At 42.0% G+C, this 18,624-nt stretch overlaps 1 protein-coding gene across 5 annotated transcripts in view; it reads left to right on the forward strand.

Annotated features, from left to right (window-relative positions):
- The window catches only part of NEK10 (NIMA related kinase 10), a 225,545-nt gene that overhangs the window by 193,352 nt on the left and 13,569 nt on the right, over window positions 1–18,624 (forward strand). For all 5 annotated transcript variants that reach the window (XM_006153310.3, XM_006153312.3, XM_006153311.3 and 2 more), the window contains 2 exons: window positions 240–340; window positions 9,777–9,887. In XM_006153310.3, the coding sequence (XP_006153372.1) occupies window positions 240–340; window positions 9,777–9,887 (212 nt within the window). The remainder of the gene's footprint in view (window positions 1–239; window positions 341–9,776; window positions 9,888–18,624) is intronic.

Consider the following 18,624-nt stretch of genomic DNA (forward strand, 5'->3'; position numbering starts at 1 on the left):
CAAAATATTGAAGAGATTAGGCAGCTTTCCAAATGTTAGGACAGATAACACCAGTACGTTACTGACAAGTCTGGACAAAGTAGGGAGAGAATAGTGTACTCCATATAAATAGTGAAATGTTACATCTCATTGGTAAGATTAGAGTCTTTGCTTAATTTTTTTCCCCAGAATTTTCCCATTTTCCACTAATAGTACTTTTGAAAGACAACTTGACTAACCGAAGAATTGATCACCCACAGCGTCCGCAGGAATTGCCGTGTCCCAGAGGAAAGTGCGTCAGATCAGTGATCCTATTCAACAGATATTAATTCAGCTGCACAAAATTATCTACATCACCCAGGTCAGTGTTCTAGCTTTTTATTTCATCTTAAATGCAAGTTTGGTGCTAAGATTGCAGAAGAGGGAAAGTGAAAAAGTGCCTCCCACGAGGTGTGATCATGCTACAATCCCTTCTCCTCTACCTTTTGCTCCCTTTGAGATTTTGGGTACTCGCACACACACGCCCGGAGTGTTCCTCAAGTTGCCAGATCCATGACTCAAATTGCGCAGTTGGCCATGTGGGACCCAGCTGCCTTAACCATCACACCACATGCTGGGCCAGCTTCCGGGTGAATGTGAATGGGGAGGGGGCGTAGAGGTCACACCTGGTAAACCTACCCCAATGTTCCTGTCTCTCTGAACCTTTGAATCCCCTACCCTAGAGAAGCTCTGATATTTTGCCCTCACTAAACCCTAGCTGCCATTGAGTGAAGTTTTAGTCGACCGATCAATTAGCCTACTACCTCCAGCTGCATGAACTAACACATTAAATCTGGAGTCTCTAATACATATACCCCACGATGACTTCAGCCTGGTGTAGTGCTGTGTTCTAGCCTGGAAAAAACACCCTTAGACCTCACTCCTCAGATGTTCTCTGTGTTCTAGAAGCTGCTGATATGTAATAGCCAAATCTTGCACTTCTGTTGGTGAGTAAGCTATTGTCCCCTGGAACATATTGAGATATAATCCTAATTATGGATTTTATTCTCATCATCGTGGTTCTTAGGAGGAATGAGAATCCCTTTTAAAGATACTTGTCCCAGGATCAGCAGATGGCCTAATGGTTATGTCACTGGACTCCCATGTAGTTGACTGCGGTTCAAGTCTTGGACCTAGAAGCTTAAAACTCACACCAGGCGCGTGTGCGTAAGTGCCCAAGATCCCGAGAGGAAAATGGAGGAGAAGGGATTGCAGCATGGCCATACCCCTGGGGGGTGATTTCTCACTTTTTGTCTCTCTCTCACTGGTGAGTGCATGTGCCCAATAGCAGAAATCTCTCTCTCTCAAAAAAAAAAAAAAGACAAAAACAAACAAACAAAAAAGACATCTGTCCCAGATGACCTCATTATAGAGCTTACTATCAAAGGAAGACTTATCTTCTCAAAGTAATGAACAACTTCTTCTAGTCATAAGGGCTCAAAGGGTCTTGAGTTTCAAGATTGAAAGTTTCATCTGGGTTCCATGAGAGGTCCCTACCCCAAGTTTTAGGACCCTATTCTTTTTTCTAACTTTCATGTGAGAAATTTGATGAACTGTGAGTTCATGTGAGTTCACCAACATTGTAATGTGGCTACCTGCCCAGTTAGGTTTTGCATTTGATCATCAGTCACATCTGCCAATACAAAGCAAGAGTTTTTTAGTGTTCTCATGGAATCTCCCCAGGTCTCAGACTTGACTTGAGAGTCGAAAGATCTAAGCTTGTTATTTTCATTTATTTTTTTCTGTAATTGCCGTTTGTACTCAGAAGCGTCCATCCCATGCCACAGTCCTTGAGCCTTTAGTCCCACCGAGCAGTCGGGAACAGCAGCTATGGGCTCTCCAACTGCCCTTGCTCCGGTCAGTGCTCCATCAAGGTGAAAACCTGACTATGGTACTATGATATGCCATGGCTTACTGGCATCCCATGTTCTACTGACAAAACCCAAAATGAACCACACTCGGCACTGGGCTCAGTTCCAAGGGCACAATCAAACCAGTTCTTGAATCTATCTGTGTGGGTTCTTCTCCTGGTGTGTTCCTGAAACTTGTGTCTGTACCAGTGAGGACCCAGCCAGAAATCATGCAGTCATCTCGACAGGGAAGATCTAAATTATTGGGACCAGCAGTTAGTGTAATGGCTATATCGCTGGACTCCCATGTAGTCAACCATGGTTCAAGTCTCGGACCCGGTGGCTTAAACTCACACTGGGTGCATGTGCGTGCGTGCCCAAGATCCCAAGAGGAGAATGGAGGAGAAGGGATTGCAGTGTGACCATCCCCCCTGGGGGATAATTTCTCACTTTCTGTCTCTCTGCCTCTCTTTGTCTTTCTGGCGAGCGCACGCGCCCTATAGCAAAAACCTCTCCAAAAAAAAAAAAAAAGAAAGAATTATTAACTATAACAGGGTAGTATCTACTAAGGAGTGGCAGAGAAATCTAAAGGATATAGGAAAAGCAGATAGGGAAAGCATGACCTGTGGGACCAAGGCAGAGCACCCAAGAAAGGAACACAGATGGAAGAGGATATCCTCACCCTGGGTGGAGGGCCAGACCTCACTGGAGGCCATAGAAATGTGTTAAGGGACTCTGCCAGAGAAACTTCGAGCCAAGCTTCCCTGTGCGATGGGGCAAGCCATCTAGTGAGGCAGCGCGCTGTGGAACTTGCTGGGAATCAGCGCTGGAGGGTGATGTATGGGACCAGGGAGGCCACCCACTGGCATGTGTTGCTCCATGAACTTTCTGGGAAGCAGCCTGCACGGTGGGTGCCTCTGAATCTGACTGGGAGTGAGCACCAACCACTAGGGTACCCCATGTGTTGATTGCTGCCTGCTGCTTCTAGAACAAGGCAAGCAGAGACCAGAAAGACAAGAGCTACTGACCTTCTCCAGCCTCCTTCCAGTGTCCTCTACGGAAATAGCTTAGCATGCTCCGTGCTGGCAAGGAGAAAGTTTCCAGTATCCCAAGGAGAGAAATAAGTGTGTTCTCAGAGCTGACGGGCACTGATAACTGACCCACATAATCTGGGAGTCCAGACAAGGAACTCTCTCTTTGATACTTCCCCAACTAAGTTCTCATTGCTTTCTCTTTGACCTCTCCCTCTGACCTGGGGAGTCTTCATTAGACTGGGCTTAGGAGTCTGGCTCTTATTGATAAAGTTTTGCCCAAAACCTAATGTTCTTTCAGCCACCCTAATGGATGCTTTTTTTTTGAGATGTAAAAGTCTAAAATTGATTACTTTTTCTTCTATTTCTTGCTGTCAACTTTTTTCTTAGGTAATCACACAGAATTATCTAATTGATTAAATAAAAGAGGTTAAGGGGGGGGTACCAAGAAATACCGTGGGAAGGAGCTTGGTTAATTGATCAAAATATATGCCGTATCTATATTGCGTAAAGATATTATATTAAAACTGCATTTCCATTTAAATACTGATGCAGCAATATGGGAAATGCATTCTTAACTTCACTGTTATGGAAATAGGTTTAAATAGCTTTTTAGTTACCCCAGCTATTAACTGTTAAATGGAGAAAAACATCCTTTGAAATTTAAATACAGTTTCCACATGCCCATCTTAGTCATTTTTATGTAATAAAGAACTTTTTAATGGGAGTAGTCCATTTCTTTATTGCATTTCAAAGTATTTTAAAGCAAGAATGAAACTATTACAGATATCTTATTATTATGCTCTTAAGCCGCCAGGATAAAAAATGAGTTCATGTTTTTTGGCAAGATGGTATTCCTTGCTACAAGTCTGGATCTAACTATTGTGGTTTTTAAAATGCGTGATCAGGATTCTTTAAAGTTTAGACTTTGCACCTAGTAAAGAAAGATTCTACTCCAGGGAACTTTAACTTACAGCACTAAACAAAGTCAACGCCTTTCAAATAAGGAAGAAAAACATAAGTCTAAACATACACTAACGCACTTGCTATAAGTAACCAGGAGATCCAGATGAGGGTGTATGCAAGATGCTCTGTCTGCTCTCACAAAGGAAAACTTCTGGAAGAAAGACTGAGTAGACAGAACGAACAAACAAACAAAAAAAAAACTACCTCTTGCTCACATGTTTATTTCCTAGTCAAACTCTCACAGACTTCAGTTGGGAGGTCACCTCGAATGATCGGGCCAGATACCCTGTGACAACCAGCAGATGAACTTACAGAGGGAGCTTCTTACTTTTGGCTGATGGTGGCCTTTCCTGTTCAGTTTCCATGGAGACAGATCTGGGGAAATCATCTAAAAGCAACTATTCTAGAAGGCAGGATGGTAAAACCCTTACCCTGCCATCACTGATTTGACACCTGTTTCCATGAAAACTGAAATGGCAATCTTAAGACCAGCAAGTGAAGAATGAAATCAGTGGTTCATTTCCATTTCTGGAGACCAAAATCTATTTTTTTTTTTTTAAGAGTGAGATTTTTGTTATAGGACATGTGCTCATGCCAGAGAGAGAAACAGAAAGTGAAAAATCATCCCCTAGTGGGAATGACCATGCCCCAATCCCTTCTCCAACATTCTCCTCTTGGGATTTTTTTTTTTTTTTTGAGAGGTTTTCGCTATAGGGCACGTGCACTTGTCAGACAGAGAGAGATATAGAGACAGAAAGCGAGAAGTCACCCCCTGGGGGGATGGTCACGCCACAATCCCTTCTCCTCCATTCTCCTCTAGGGATCTTGGGCACGCACGCACATGTGCCAAGTGAGTTTTAAGCCACCAGGTCCGGGACGTGAACCGCCGTTGACTACGTGGGAGTCCAGCGACATAGCCATTACGCTAACTGCTGGTTCCCGCCTTTTTTTTTAAGAGTGAGATTTTTGTTATAGGACATGTGCTCATGCCAGAGAGAGAAACAGAAAGTGAAAAATCATCCCCTAGTGGGAATGACCATGCCCCAATCCCTTCTCCAACATTCTCCTCTTGGGATTTTTTTTTTTTTTTGAGAGGTTTTCGCTATAGGGCATGTGCACTTGTCAGACAGAGAGAGATATAGAGACAGAAAGCGAGAAGTCACCCCCTGGGGGGATGGTCACGCCACAATCCCTTCTCCTCCATTCTCCTCTAGGGATCTAGGGCACGCACGCACATGTGCCAAGTGAGTTTTAAGCCACCAGGTCTGGGACTCAAATTGAGGTTGACTATGTAAGTCCAGAGACGTAAACATTACTCCATCTGCTGGTCTCTATACGCTACTTTTTAGTATAAACCAATATATTATTGCATATAACGTTCTGTGTTGTTATATGTGACCATGTGTCTTAGGTAAGACCAGCACAATCAAATTAAGGATTGGGTATAACTCTATATCATGTTGTCTTTTTTTGTTAAATACATCGTTGAAAGTCAGCATCTAGCATCTTAAGGTAGTTTGGTTGGAACTCTTTTGGACTGTCCATTTTGAACAACCACAGTTGTTGCCAATAGGAAGAAAATGAATGTGATTAAGAATAGCAATGTGCTGTCCTCGGATGACAGTCATCAGCTGATGATGATTGTTTTGCTGATAGTCTTTGAATATTTTGTTTTAGCACTTAGGGAAGTCTCTTAAGTAGTATTAAGTCAAAATAATTTAAATTTTTTTTTTTTTTAATTTGCCAGAGGACATGTGCACTCAACAGAGACAGAATGGGAAAGGGAAAAGTACCCCCTATGGGGAATGTCATACCACAATCTCTTCTACTCATCTCTCACTCTTTTTGGGATTTTGGACACTCGTGCACACATATCCAGTGCGTTTTTCAAGTTGCCTGGTCCAGGACTTGAGCCATGTGGTCAGCCATGTGGGATCCAGCTTCTTAACCATCAGGCCATGGGCTGGACTCCAAATAACTTCTAAAATAGAACCAGATATTAATTTGAGTCGCTGTTTATTAAGTGGAGTCCCATGAAGTTTAGATATTCTTCTGATGTATTCCTGGAGATACTAGAGAATGCAGACAGTTCTTTAGAAGGAATTTATAGACTACGAGTGTTTGAAGAAGCCTAGTGCAATACCGATTGGATTTCATTTTTTTTTCCCCTTGTCACTTTAGCAGAGTTAAAGCAAACAAACAAAATACAAGTGTTTACCTATCGAAAGGATCATTTGAGAAATCACCATCGTCTCTAGAATCTGTTCCTTCCTCAGTAGAAAGCTGGGGCTTGCAGGACTCCTGTGAGCCTCCCAGGAAGTGAAGTCTGCGGGAATGTTTATGAGTATACAGTGCTGCACTGCGGTAGCGCCGGTGGGGATGGTTTTGTTCTAGGGTAGTGGTGACGTTCGAAGATGCACTAGCTCACAAAGAGCACGTTACATAACCAATTTCCCCACTTATAAAAGAATGCTGCTTTCTTTTGTAAGTTCGTTGTGGGGAAAAAAGTGAGAGAGTGCACAGAAAGGAGTATTTGCGTGCCTGGCACGTGTGAATCATAGGTTTTAATATCCTATTCTTAGTATTATAGTCCTTATATATAATGTATTATTAGGCTTTTATCACCTGCAATTTAACTGTGTGTGAATCAACATGCTGTGTCCAATACTGCGTGAAAATGGAAGACAGGGGGCTGGCCATTGTGGAAGGACATCTAGTAAGGTGCAATGGTTTTCTTATACTGCCCTGTGTATGATTCTTCGTTGACTAGATGTTGACTTTTACTCCATCGAGTTTTTAACGAGGATTAATTCAGGTCATCAGGAACAGGAAAAGTAATTATAACTAGAGGCTTATCAAATTAATAAGTTGCAAGACGTTTCAGAGTATCTGAATTAATAATCTAATGCTGCTAACTGCCATTCTGGGCTGAGTTCCCACCGAAGGTCTTTGAGACCACTGGTGTTTGATGTGCTCACAGCAGACAAAGCTTGCTGCCTTTTTGTCTATGCCATGGGGCAGTCACCCAGCAGCTAGATGGTCCCGGGCCACCACTGCCCTCTAGTGTTTGAGCTGGAGAAATGGCAGCTACACAGCTACACCAGGAGAGAATTTTCAATAATCTTGGTGTCTTTCCAGGCCTTTTCCCAGTCTCATCATTGAAGTACGCACCTGCCCTTCCCTTCATTGTCTATTCTGGCTCTAAGTCAAGCGTATTCTCCTTCTACTGTTCTCTCATGTACACATTTATTATTTATATTCATTTCCCTTCTCATCTGTCTTCCCACTATTTGCTCCCTAATGTGGAGACATCTCTCTCTCTCTTCTGCATTTCTTGAAATTCCCCTCTCATTCTATATGAAAAGCCAACAATAATTATGACTACCCGTGGTGGGTAGAGAGAGGAATCACATGCGGATCAAGGTAAAAGAAAACTACAATGCTGACATCAAACAAGACTTGGTGTTGTCAACCTACAAAACCTTTCAAAGTAAACCAGAGGGCCTCAGTATCTCCAGAAGCCTTATTTCTTCCCTAATTAAACTTACTGTGACTCAAGCACTAGGAGTAAAGATGCAATTTTAAAACAGTTTGCAATTGCATTGTTTTTCCATTGTATGCAATTACAGTGCTTCATAAAGGGCCCTACTTCCTATTGTGTTTGGAGTGATGAGCAGTTGTTCTTTGGCTGTATGTACAATCAGCTGTCATGAGTCCCCATAGACCCTATTCTTTGTTCTGTTATTATCTTTTATATATACTCCTGGTTCCATGAAATGCGAGTGAATACATGTTCCTTGTGTTAACTGGGATAATCAGGATACCACACCAGCGGATACACCCTGGCTTGACACTATTTTTTTTTGAGAAGTTTTTTTTTGTTTGTTTGTTTGTTTGTTTTTTTTTTTCTGTAAAGTACATGCACTTGCCAGGAAGACAGAGAGAGACAGAGAGACAGAAAGTAAGAAATCACCCCTCAGGGGGGGATGGCCACACTGCAATCCCTTCTCCTCCATTCTCCTCTCGGGATCTTGGACACACATGCACATGTGCCTGGCATGAGTTTAAGTCACCGGGTCCAGGACTGAAACCATGGTTGACTACATGGGAGTCCAGTGACATAGCCATTACGCCATCTGCTGGTCCCGACACTGTTGAGGTTTATGTCTCACTCAGAGTTGGGCCGCTCAAGTGGCCCTGCTTTGACTGTGTCCATGCCCTCTGGGAGAGTGGACTCTAAGCTCCTTGCAGGAGGAATGGACAGAGTTGGAGACGGAGCAAACACAGTAGCTTTGAATTGCCTACTTGCTCGTAGTGACACACATCATTTTTATTGGCCAAAAGTAGTCACATGACACCAGTCAAAACTGTAAAAGTGCCTAGAAAATAAAGCCGGAATAGGATAATAATTATCCCTGACACATTCTTTTTCTTGTAATCCAAGTTTTTAATTGTTATTATTTTATCTTTGAAAATCATTTTGTCATTTTTTTAATTAATTGCAAGAAGGTGTGTGAACTCAACACAGAGACAGAGAGATCAAAAAAGGGAGAGAAAGTGCCCCCAGTGGGGCGTGGTCACAGCACAGTCCTTTTCCCGCTACTTCTCCTCTCTGTCAGGATTTTGGGCATGAGCACACACGCGCCCGGCGTGTTTTCCAGGATTTGAATCATGATCAGTCACGTGGGATTGACGTCCTATGCACGGCATTTATCTGCTGTGCTATGGGGCTAGCCCTTGACTCACGTTTCTGTCTCTTCAGTCTTGAGAACTCCTTCTGCTACTTTCCCCTTCCTACTTGGCCATTTTTCTTCTTATCAGTCCCTCCTTCTCCCTTTCATGTTCTCTTCTTGGTAATTTGAACAAAGTCAAATACTATTTTGACCCTAAGACCCTTGTAATTCAGATCCTATTTCTTCTTGGTTATCTTCCTTTCAAAATTTGCCTTATCCTCTGTAGTTTCCAAGACCTTTGATTTCCTTGTGTAGCTCCAACTTGCAAAGCACTACTGATTAGATTTTTTTTAACAGAGAGAGAGAGAGAGAGATATTTTTGCTATAGGGCATGTGTACCACCAGAAAGACAGAGACAGAGAGACAGAAAACGAGAAATCACTCCCCAGGGGTATGATCATACTGCAATCCTTTCTCCTCCATTTTTCTCTTGGGATTTTAGGCACATATGAACACATGACTGTGTGAGTTTTAAGCCTCTGGGTCTGGGACTTGAACTGTGGTCAACTATATAGGAGTCCTGCAACACAACCATTACGCCATCTGTTGGTCCGTCGATTAGTTGTTTAAAACTCCTATTTTTATCTAATTGCCGTATTTTCCACCATTCTACAGTGATTTCTCTACTCACTTATTAAATCTAACTTATTCTGACCTAAACCTAATATTGAGTTGTTGGGAAGGTCATGACATGTTTTTGCATAGAAAAACACAGAAAAATATGTCATGACTTTCCCAACAATCTAATAGATACAAATCCATTCTCTCTTTCTTCTGGATAAGATTGGCCCCTAAAATCCAATCTATCTCTAGCAGAATTCTCTGGAGTACTCATAAACAGACATCTGTCTATCATGACTGAGGTGTTTAGCATGGTCTGGACATGCCATAGTACTTAAACATCTGATAAAATATACCCATCCTAGATGAGGCTCTTCTCTACAAAACTTAATATGTACATGCAGTTAACAAATAATATAAAATTTTACTCCCTCTGGATCAAAGGGTAACAAATGATAGCATATAGTCATCCTATTTGTATTTGCAGTAAAATTTAAATTCTTATTTAGTCCTGTGGAGTGAATATTGTTGGAATAACCCTGAATAAATGTTCCTGTTAGTCAGCAGGGCAGTATTAGCAAGTTTGGTTATAATGACTGTTTTCTTATTTTATGTAGCTTCCTCCGGCTTTGCACCACAATTTGAAAAGAAGGGTTATAGAGAGATTCAAGAAATCCCTGTTCAGCCAACAGAGTAACCCTTGTAATTTGAAATCTGAAATTAAAAAGGTATGGTATTCTATATATAGGAATCCTTTGGTAATAAAAAACACATCATAGAGTTACCTGTTATACTTCCTTGACTTTATGCTGTAAGCTCTATCTTCTCTTAAAGGTTATGGTCACTGCTTATGACGCTAAATTGAGGATATCTCTTTGATTCTAATTTCCTCGTCTTTATTTCTGTGGCCAGTATTCTCAGACCACTAATGGAAAGTTCTTTTGGTATGATTACATATTTTCCTAAGGATATCTTTATGTATCTTGAATTCAAAATGTATATATTTTAACCTCTTTTAGAGGACCCCGTTTCAATGTTCCGTTAGATTTATCTTTAACAAGCCCCCCTAAACTGAGCTTTGCCAATCAGAAGAAGTCACTTAACCATCAGAGGCCAAGATGTTTATCATCGGTGTGGGTCAAATGAAATATTTTTAAGATTTCTTTTTAAATCTTCAGCACACTACGATCTTCTAGACGTTAGGTGCTAATAATATTTCTATTCATACATACAGAAACTAAGTAACAAAGAGACTAGTCAACCAGGCAGAAAGAAAATTTTTTACCCTGGTTAACGTAATTTGGTGGCAGTTATGTTAATATAACTTAGCATAATTGTCCCTGCTGGTAGTCACTTTTTAAAAATAATTATTTTATTTAGCTTTATTTGTTTATTTTAATTTAACCAGAGAGGGACAGAGTATGTGTGTGTGTGTGTGTGTGTGTGTGTGTGTATGGTGCGAGAGAGAGAGAGAGAGAGAGAGAGAGAAAGAGAGAGAGAGAGAGAGGAAAAGTGATAAATCAAGCCCCCAGGGTCTGTAACTTGAACCATGGTCAGCCACGTAGGAGTCCAGTGCCCTTAATCACCACGCCACCCGCCGGCCCTGGTAGTCATTTTTGATACAGCCCCAGGAAGTGGCCATCACAACCCCTTCCCCTCCAGTACTCTTGTCCCTGAAAGGCAGAAGGCACAAATGGTTTGAGCCAACCTAGTGGAAACACTCCGATTTCATAGTTTTAAAACAAGTCTCATCAAATACTTAAACCTCGGCACAGTGATGCTGCCAGTGAACTTTCCCTGTAAGGTTTCCTTTTCCCTTAAAGGATTCAATGAAGCATAAGCTCACTCGTGATTCAGGAAATAGGAGAGGCTCTTTGATGAGAAACGCAGACAGCGTGGTTATACTTTGCTGCCTGACATCAGTGGTGTCTATACTTACACATCCAAAAAAGGAGACGGGGGAAAGGAAAGAATCCCAAAGGTAAACAAAAGAAATGCTACCTCCTCGGAGGTTAGAGAGCAAGATTTATCCTATGGGTAGTGGGGACAAATAGGACCAAGAGACAGAACTCACAGAGACCAAAGCAGAACTCAAGGAGACCTCAGCTATTTCTCTGTTGATATTTCCATGTTGTATCATGAATACCGATACATATATTCTTAAAAGACAGAAGCTCGAATCTCCCATGAAAAAAACTACTCGTGACTTGATTTTTAGAGCCTCATTAAAATGACATTCCGAATAATCCAGGTGGTACACGAGCTTATTTGCACGGAAATCCCAGTTTTATGAGATGAAAGTGTCTGTTGCAAAGGTAGCTGCGACTCTCTCCCACTCAGTGATTTTCCATCAGCGCATGTCCTTAAAGCAAATCGTCTTCTCTTCTCATTTCTTAGGCTTTCCGTTTTGCCTTCCTTCCTTGTTCTACTTCCTTCCTCCTCTAATAGAAAGGAGAATTATTTCGGTAAATTCCCCTGCCCTGTCCCTTGTCTGCCTTCCTCTGTATTGTGGCAGCGTCTCTCCCCAGAGTTCTTGCCTTCTGTTCTTAGTCTAAGAGAATAAAAACAGGGATGGATGGGAATGGCAGGAGATGTTTGGGGAGCATAGGGAAGGGAACCCAAGGGGAATTGACTCATCTCTGTTTTCAACTTGGGTAAGGAAGCAGAGTAAATGCTCCTATGAAAAATACCATGCTTGGGACCAGCAGTTAGCATAATGGCTCTGTCGCTGAACTACCATGTAGTCGACCATGGTTCGAGTCCTGGACCTGGTGGCTTAAACTCACACCGGGCGCGTGTGCATGCGTGTCTGAGATCCCGAGAGGAGAATGGAGGAGAAGGGATTGTGGTGTGGCTATCGCCCCTGGGGGGTGATTTCTTGCTTTCTGTCTCTCTGTCTCTCTCTGTCTTTCTGGCAAGCGCACGCGCCCTATAGCAAAAACCTCTCTCTCCACACACACACACACACACACACACACACGAAAAACACCATGTTTTTTGTTTTTTGTTTTTTTTCCTGTTAGTAAAAGCTCATGGGGTCTATGAGACATCTGGTGTGGATCCTTAAGGAAGAACAGGCCCTGTGTACTATTTTAGGGCTGAAGGTCTGGGAAAGGAGAGACCTGAGCCCCAGGGCTCTGCTGCTGGTCCACAGAAGCTGTCCAGGCTTCAGGCATCTCCCCAACATTGGTTCATACCTGGTGATATGTACCCTCCTGACCTGGAAGGCAAGCCTCACCTTCTATGTGCTAAAGAAATCTTGAGTTTGGGATATTAAGATGTTTCCTATTCCTCTTCACTGAACTGAGAAGTCAGCTTCTCCATAGAAACCTTCCTTAATTTTCCCTGTCTAGAATTAATCTTCCCTTTCTCTCTGCTTGACTCACTTTTCCCCTCATATTGTTGCCTTTTAAATAGCTTTTAATTCATCTTATCTGTCTATACCCCCAAGGCAGTAAGTATGTTTTATTTATCTTTGATTTCTTGGAGTCTAACTGAGTGCCTGACACATGAGAGGTGTTCAATGTGTAATTCTTGAATACAGAAGACATCTTACATGTTTTATAGTTTTTCTATTATTTACTGATATGTGTTGATATACTACATTAATGTGTTGATATAGTAACATATTTCTGTATGAATATAGAAAGAAGCTCTTCTGCTCCCATATAAACCTAAATAAGAAATGTTTCTAATCTCTGCTTTCTCCCGCTTCTAGCATAATCTTTTGTTAGCAATAACTTTTGTTCAGAAGTGGATTTTTCATCCCCTATATAGTCATAGAGCGGTGGCCAGCTAGCCTTTGACACAGTCAGTCTGCACCAACGCTACGGAAGTACCAGTGATGACAGCACTTAAAATGCATCTGATTCACTTTTCTCTCCGCAACTTTTCCCGAAATCCAGGGCCCTATGCCTTCAGTTTGAAGGACTCAGGGATGATTGTGCCTACTCACTAATGCCTTAAGACCCAGCAGGATACCCAGTGGAGTCGGAAAATGAGAAGACCCTTGTCCGTTCTTAAAATTTATAACTCACCTCCAGTGGTCTTCAGTCCAGTCTGCTCCATCTTGGCTAGAATTGTGGGGAGAATAAAGCAACTGAGTCATTGCGTAGGTGTCTTCAGGAACAAAGATTTTCAGCTTGGGAGAAATGAGAAATAGAAGCAAGCTAGAGAGATTAATTCAAGTTAGAACTGGAAGTATCAATATGAATGAGTATGAATTCATGATAAATCTTATCTGTTAAAATATACACATTTCCTAATATTTCCACCGAGATAGTCTAGAAACTAATCAAGTAGCGCTGAGCTCCCCTAAAAATAGCTGATTGCAGGTCTAGAGCAGGGACTGTACAAGACGAGACTGGAATATCTAGACATAACAGCATGGCAAGGTTGTTCTCAAGGACTGTTGAGGGTGTATCTGAAGGACTCAGGGGCCAACCTGAAGAGGCTCCCACTGGCTACTGTGGGGTAATTGAAGCATCAATAAGACTAATAACCACAATAGAGCGCAAGTATTAAATAGTGTTTAAATGCAAGCATTCATAAGTATACTAAAGATAAAAAAATCCTTAATTAGTAACCTTTGGAGGATGCTAAATAGCCAACTTATTATTTTAAAAATTGTTGAGAGAGGAAAGAATCAAGCATTTATTCTCCTTTCCCTTATGAAATTTATCTCAAGGTAACTATATTACTCATAGGGGAAGTTTCTCATTTTAGTACTTCAAGATCAGGACTGCCCAGCAGTAGAACACGATGCCGCCTGGAAAGGTTTGAGGTTCAAGTCCTGAGACTTCCTTGAGTTACCTCGGGTACATGTTTGCCTATGATCCAGGACCGGCCGAAAGCTGGTGGTGGATCACAGTGTCAGAACCCTGTGAGGTGCTCTCTCTCTCTTTCTCCCCTCATTGAAGAAATAAGTCAACTTTATTTTTAAAAAAGTACTTCAGGTAATAAGTGCTAAAGGAATAGAGAACTTACCATTTTGCAGTCCCTAATGAAATAGTGGATCTAAGCATGGTCACCAGCGACTTCAAACGTTTCAGAAGGACAGCCAGACATCATATGCCACCTGATGGACGCACATAACATTCTTGATAAAAGCTTGAATCTGACACTTAACAGAAAGCATTTGCCAGTCTCTGGACTTCAAATGTTTCAGAAGAAGGACAGCCAGACATCATATGCCACCTGATGGACGCACATAACATTCTTGATAAAAGCTTGAATCTGACACTTAACAGAAAGCATTTGCCAGTCTCTGCTGTCGCCCTAACTATCACTCACAGCAAATGCAGAGGACACAGGAACATGTTAAGTGACAGCACGGGAGTAATCAGTAAAATTCAAAATGCAAGATTCTGTGGGGAAAATAACCTGTTTTCTTAAGTAAATAAACTGCAGGGAGAGGGGGATGAAGGGAGAGAAGAATAACAAAAAAGAATCAGGAGAAGAGGGGAGGAGTCGGGAGAAGAGGGGAGGAGTCAGGAGAAGGGGAGCAGAAGAAAGGGATTGTCTCTAGATTAAAGAATAAAATATTTTAGGGAAAATATTAGCCACTCAAAATTTATGAAGTTATTTCTGCTTGACTTAAATAATAGGAAAATATAGACATTATATATATTTGTTATATTAAATGATCAATAATTTCTCTTAGGTAGGGTAATTGTACTGTGGTTCTGATTTTTTTAATCCAAGTTTTTATAAAGAAAGAAAAAATTAACTAATTAATTGATTAATTAATTTTTAACTTGACCAGGTGAGAGAAAGGAAAGTAAGAAAGCAAGCTGCCAGGTCCAGGACTTGAACCACTGTTTGTAATGTGTAAGTTCAACAACTTAACTGCCATGCCACCTGGTGGCTCCTTAAGTCCATCTTTTGAAAAGAGGCAAGATAGGGTCACCTAATAGTGTGGTGGTTAAGGCAACTCTATTCTACTTGGCCAATTGCATGATTCGAGTCCCAGGCCCAGCGGCTTGACAAACATGCTGGGTGCATACATGCCTGAAATCCCAAGAGGAGAAATGGAGGAGATGGGATTGCAGCGTGGCCAACTGCCATGGGTGGGGGATACTTTCTCACGTTTTTTCTCTCTCTATGTCTCTTTCCTCTGAAAAGCACAAACATCATTTAGTAAATTAAAAAAAAAAAAGTCATAGTGTCATATTATGGAAGGCATGCTATATTACACAAGTGTGCTTAGCAATTCTTGGGAGTAAGACAAGGTGGAAAGGGAGGTGGAGGCGATATAAATGAAGCAAGCTTGGCCATGTCTCAGTGGGGTAATGGATGCATGGAGTTTGTTGTTCTCTCTGCTTTTGTAAATGATTGAAGATTTTTTTTATAATAAGAATTGTTTTTGTTTGTTTAGTATTGACACCAGACTTTTCTTAGACCAGGGACTGTGCATTAGCACTTTGAAAATAACTATCCTAGCAAAGGTGCTACTTGGAATTGAACAGGTTACATTCTGTCCAAAAGACCTACATGTAGGGACTGACTGGCTGCAACCTCTGGGAGAAGGGAGTGGCTTTTCCTAACTTGTACAAAGGGGCAATTTGGGCTTCTTGGGGCCCTGGCACCCAGTGATTCTGGCATGTAGTCAGGGCTGAGGATCGTTGCATTATAATTTACAAATGTTATCTGAACCAAGGATTAAAACAAGCATTTTGAATCTAGACCCAGTTAGGAAGCAACTAGCCAGTTAAGCATGTGACCACTCTAGGAGGACTCAGATTTTCTGCTCATTAGATTTGCCTGGAGCTTTTAAACATCTTGGTATTCAGGCCACACCATCTCAGTTAATCCCTAGTGCTTGAATCCCTGGGGATCTAGGGATTGGATCCAGACATTAGTTGTTTTTTTTTCCCTAGAGGTTTTTTACCTTAGGGCGCTTACACTTGCAGGAGAGAGAGAGAGACAGAGAGAGAGAGAGAGACAGTTAGAGGGACAGTGAGAACTCTACCCCCAGGGAGGATGGCCGTGCTTCAATCCCTTCTCCTCTGTTCTCTTCCTGGGATTTTGTGCATGCATGCACACGTGCACGATGTGAGTTTCAAGCCACCAGGTCTGGGACTCAAAGTGCAGTTGGCCATGTGGGAGTCCAGCAACCTCACCACTACGCCCTCTGCTGGTCCTGACATCACATTTTTTAAAATTCTCTGGCGATTCCCATGAGCAGCCAAGGCTGAGAATCGGATCACCATGGCTCACATGTTATTGAGCATAGCAATCACTTGGAGATCTTGTCAACACGTGGATACTGATCTGGTAGGTCTAGGGAAGAGTAGAGGCCGTGCTCTTCCAACCAGCTCCCAGGTGACGGCTAGGGCTGCTGATCCAGTAGTGAGGCTGTAAAATGTAGTACCCGCCCACTGTGACTGTAGGGCGTATCCGACACACTGGGGACTAATTAGAAAGAGTAAGTAGAATGCTGTTTAGTAGGCCAAAGTATTCATCTAGAGTTGCATCCAGGGCTCAAGATTTTGCATTTCTGCTCACCTCCCAGAAGCTGCTGCTGCTGCTACTTATTCCACAGACCACATTTTGCACAGCAAGACACAGACACAACCCAGTGATGGGTTCCTGTGTTACCAGGCAGGTTACCCAGGACTGTGATCTGCAGCCATGGGCCTTCCTGGGACTTCTCAGCAGTTCCTCCTCTCCCCGGCAGTGCAGATCATCAAGGTCAAGTTTGCTTTCTTTAGTAGCTGGCTGTCTCTTTCATTCTTAACTCTGGGTGTCAGGCTCTTTTCCAGGCAGGGAGATTGCTCAACTGCCTCAGATTTAATTAATGGCTTTTTATATTATTTGCCTATGTGCATATAAAACATCCTGCCTTATATTGCCTGGCCTCAGTTGGGGCCCCATGGAGACATCACCATTCACTATGCCTGGTTCAGGCCTTCTTTGGCCAAGGAAATGCACTTGTAGAGCAGGGCTTGCCTGCCCAGCAGGGTTGGGCCACTAGATTACTCTGTCTTGACAGTACCTTAAGCATCTTCAGTCAAGGTCCTGGGAGGATGAACTGGTAGTAATTTACATAGAACAGTAGTTCTCCAACCTTTTTATAGTTTCGAAATTCCCTGTTAGGAATTCAGTCCTTGGTGGAAGTGTCAACACCACACAGCAGGGCTACTTTGGGTAGAATTTGGGATGAACGATGCGTATCCTGGGGTTAAGAGTCTGGTGAAGCTGAGGATGGACCAAGCGTTTGTGGGTGTATCAGAAAACAGTGGGTATAAATACTGGATATTTCTGTCAACACAGTGGCCATAAAAGGCAAGCAAAACCTAATAGAAAAAAGATGTAGGCTAGAAAAGATGAAAAATTGAGACCAGCAGATGGCATAATGGTTACTTTGCTGGACTCCTACATAGTCAACCTTGGTTCGAGTCCTGGACCAGGAGCCTTAAAACTCACACCAGGTGTATATGTGTGTGTGTTTGGGTGTGTGCCCAAAATTCCAAGAGGAGAATGGAGGAGAAGGAATTGCAGTGTGGTCATCCTCCCTGGGAGGTATTTCTCACTTTCTCTCTGTCACTTTCTGTCTCTCGGGCGAGCACACAAACTGTATAGCAAAAAAATCTTTTTAAAAAAAAAAAAAGCGTATAGCAAAAAGATCTTTTTTAAAAAAAAAAAAGAAAAAAAAAAGAAAAAGAAGGCCATAGATCTTATAATGTTGTAGTTCAGTCAAAGAAGACAAAAAAAATCAATGGGAAATAAGACCAGAGAGGACTGGAAGTGCAGTGCAGTGAAACACGTTGAACATGTTCTCACTTCTGCTTCTAATTTAAATTACGTTTGGTTCGATTTTCTTTAGAGTCTCACCTCGGGGATCAGATTCCAAATAATTTGCGCAGTTATTCTATAGCAAAGATAACCCTGTTTTATCATAGGTAAGAAGATGATACCATTTGAGAAATGTAATACAGATTACATTTGTAGTTTCTTATTGTTTTCTATTATTTTGGTTTTGCCTACAAAGTACTACATGCTCAGTTGACCAATTAAGTGCTAAAATAGCTCAGTATTTGCTCAAAGTCAGTGCTTTGTTTTCTGAGGGGAGGGATGGTAAGAGTGAGACAGGGTGTTTTCTTTTCAACACTTGTTTAACTTGTTTAATTTGCAAGAATATATAATCATTTGCACTTTAGAACTGTAGATGTTTATTCAGAACATTCAGGAGAGCCTTTTCCTGCTAGTTCAGAAGGAAGGGCTAACATCTTCTGAACAGAGCATGCATGCTAAAAACAGAAGTCCACCTCGGAGCTCCCTGGGGCCAGGGAGGGCTCCTGGGATCCTGGTGTTGGGCTGTAGGTTCATCCAGCCATAGGTGCTAACTATCTTAAACGACATTCTATTTTTTCCTCCAGGTTTCCAAAGATGGGATAAACATTAACTTTACCATCTGATATGTCTATCTTCATCTCCCCTCCTATGTCCACATCAGTATCCGTG

This window comes from Tupaia chinensis, unplaced genomic scaffold, assembly GCF_000334495.1.
Source record: "Tupaia chinensis unplaced genomic scaffold, TupChi_1.0 Scaffold000368_1, whole genome shotgun sequence".
In the NCBI taxonomy this organism is placed as follows: Eukaryota; Metazoa; Chordata; class Mammalia; order Scandentia; family Tupaiidae; genus Tupaia; species Tupaia belangeri.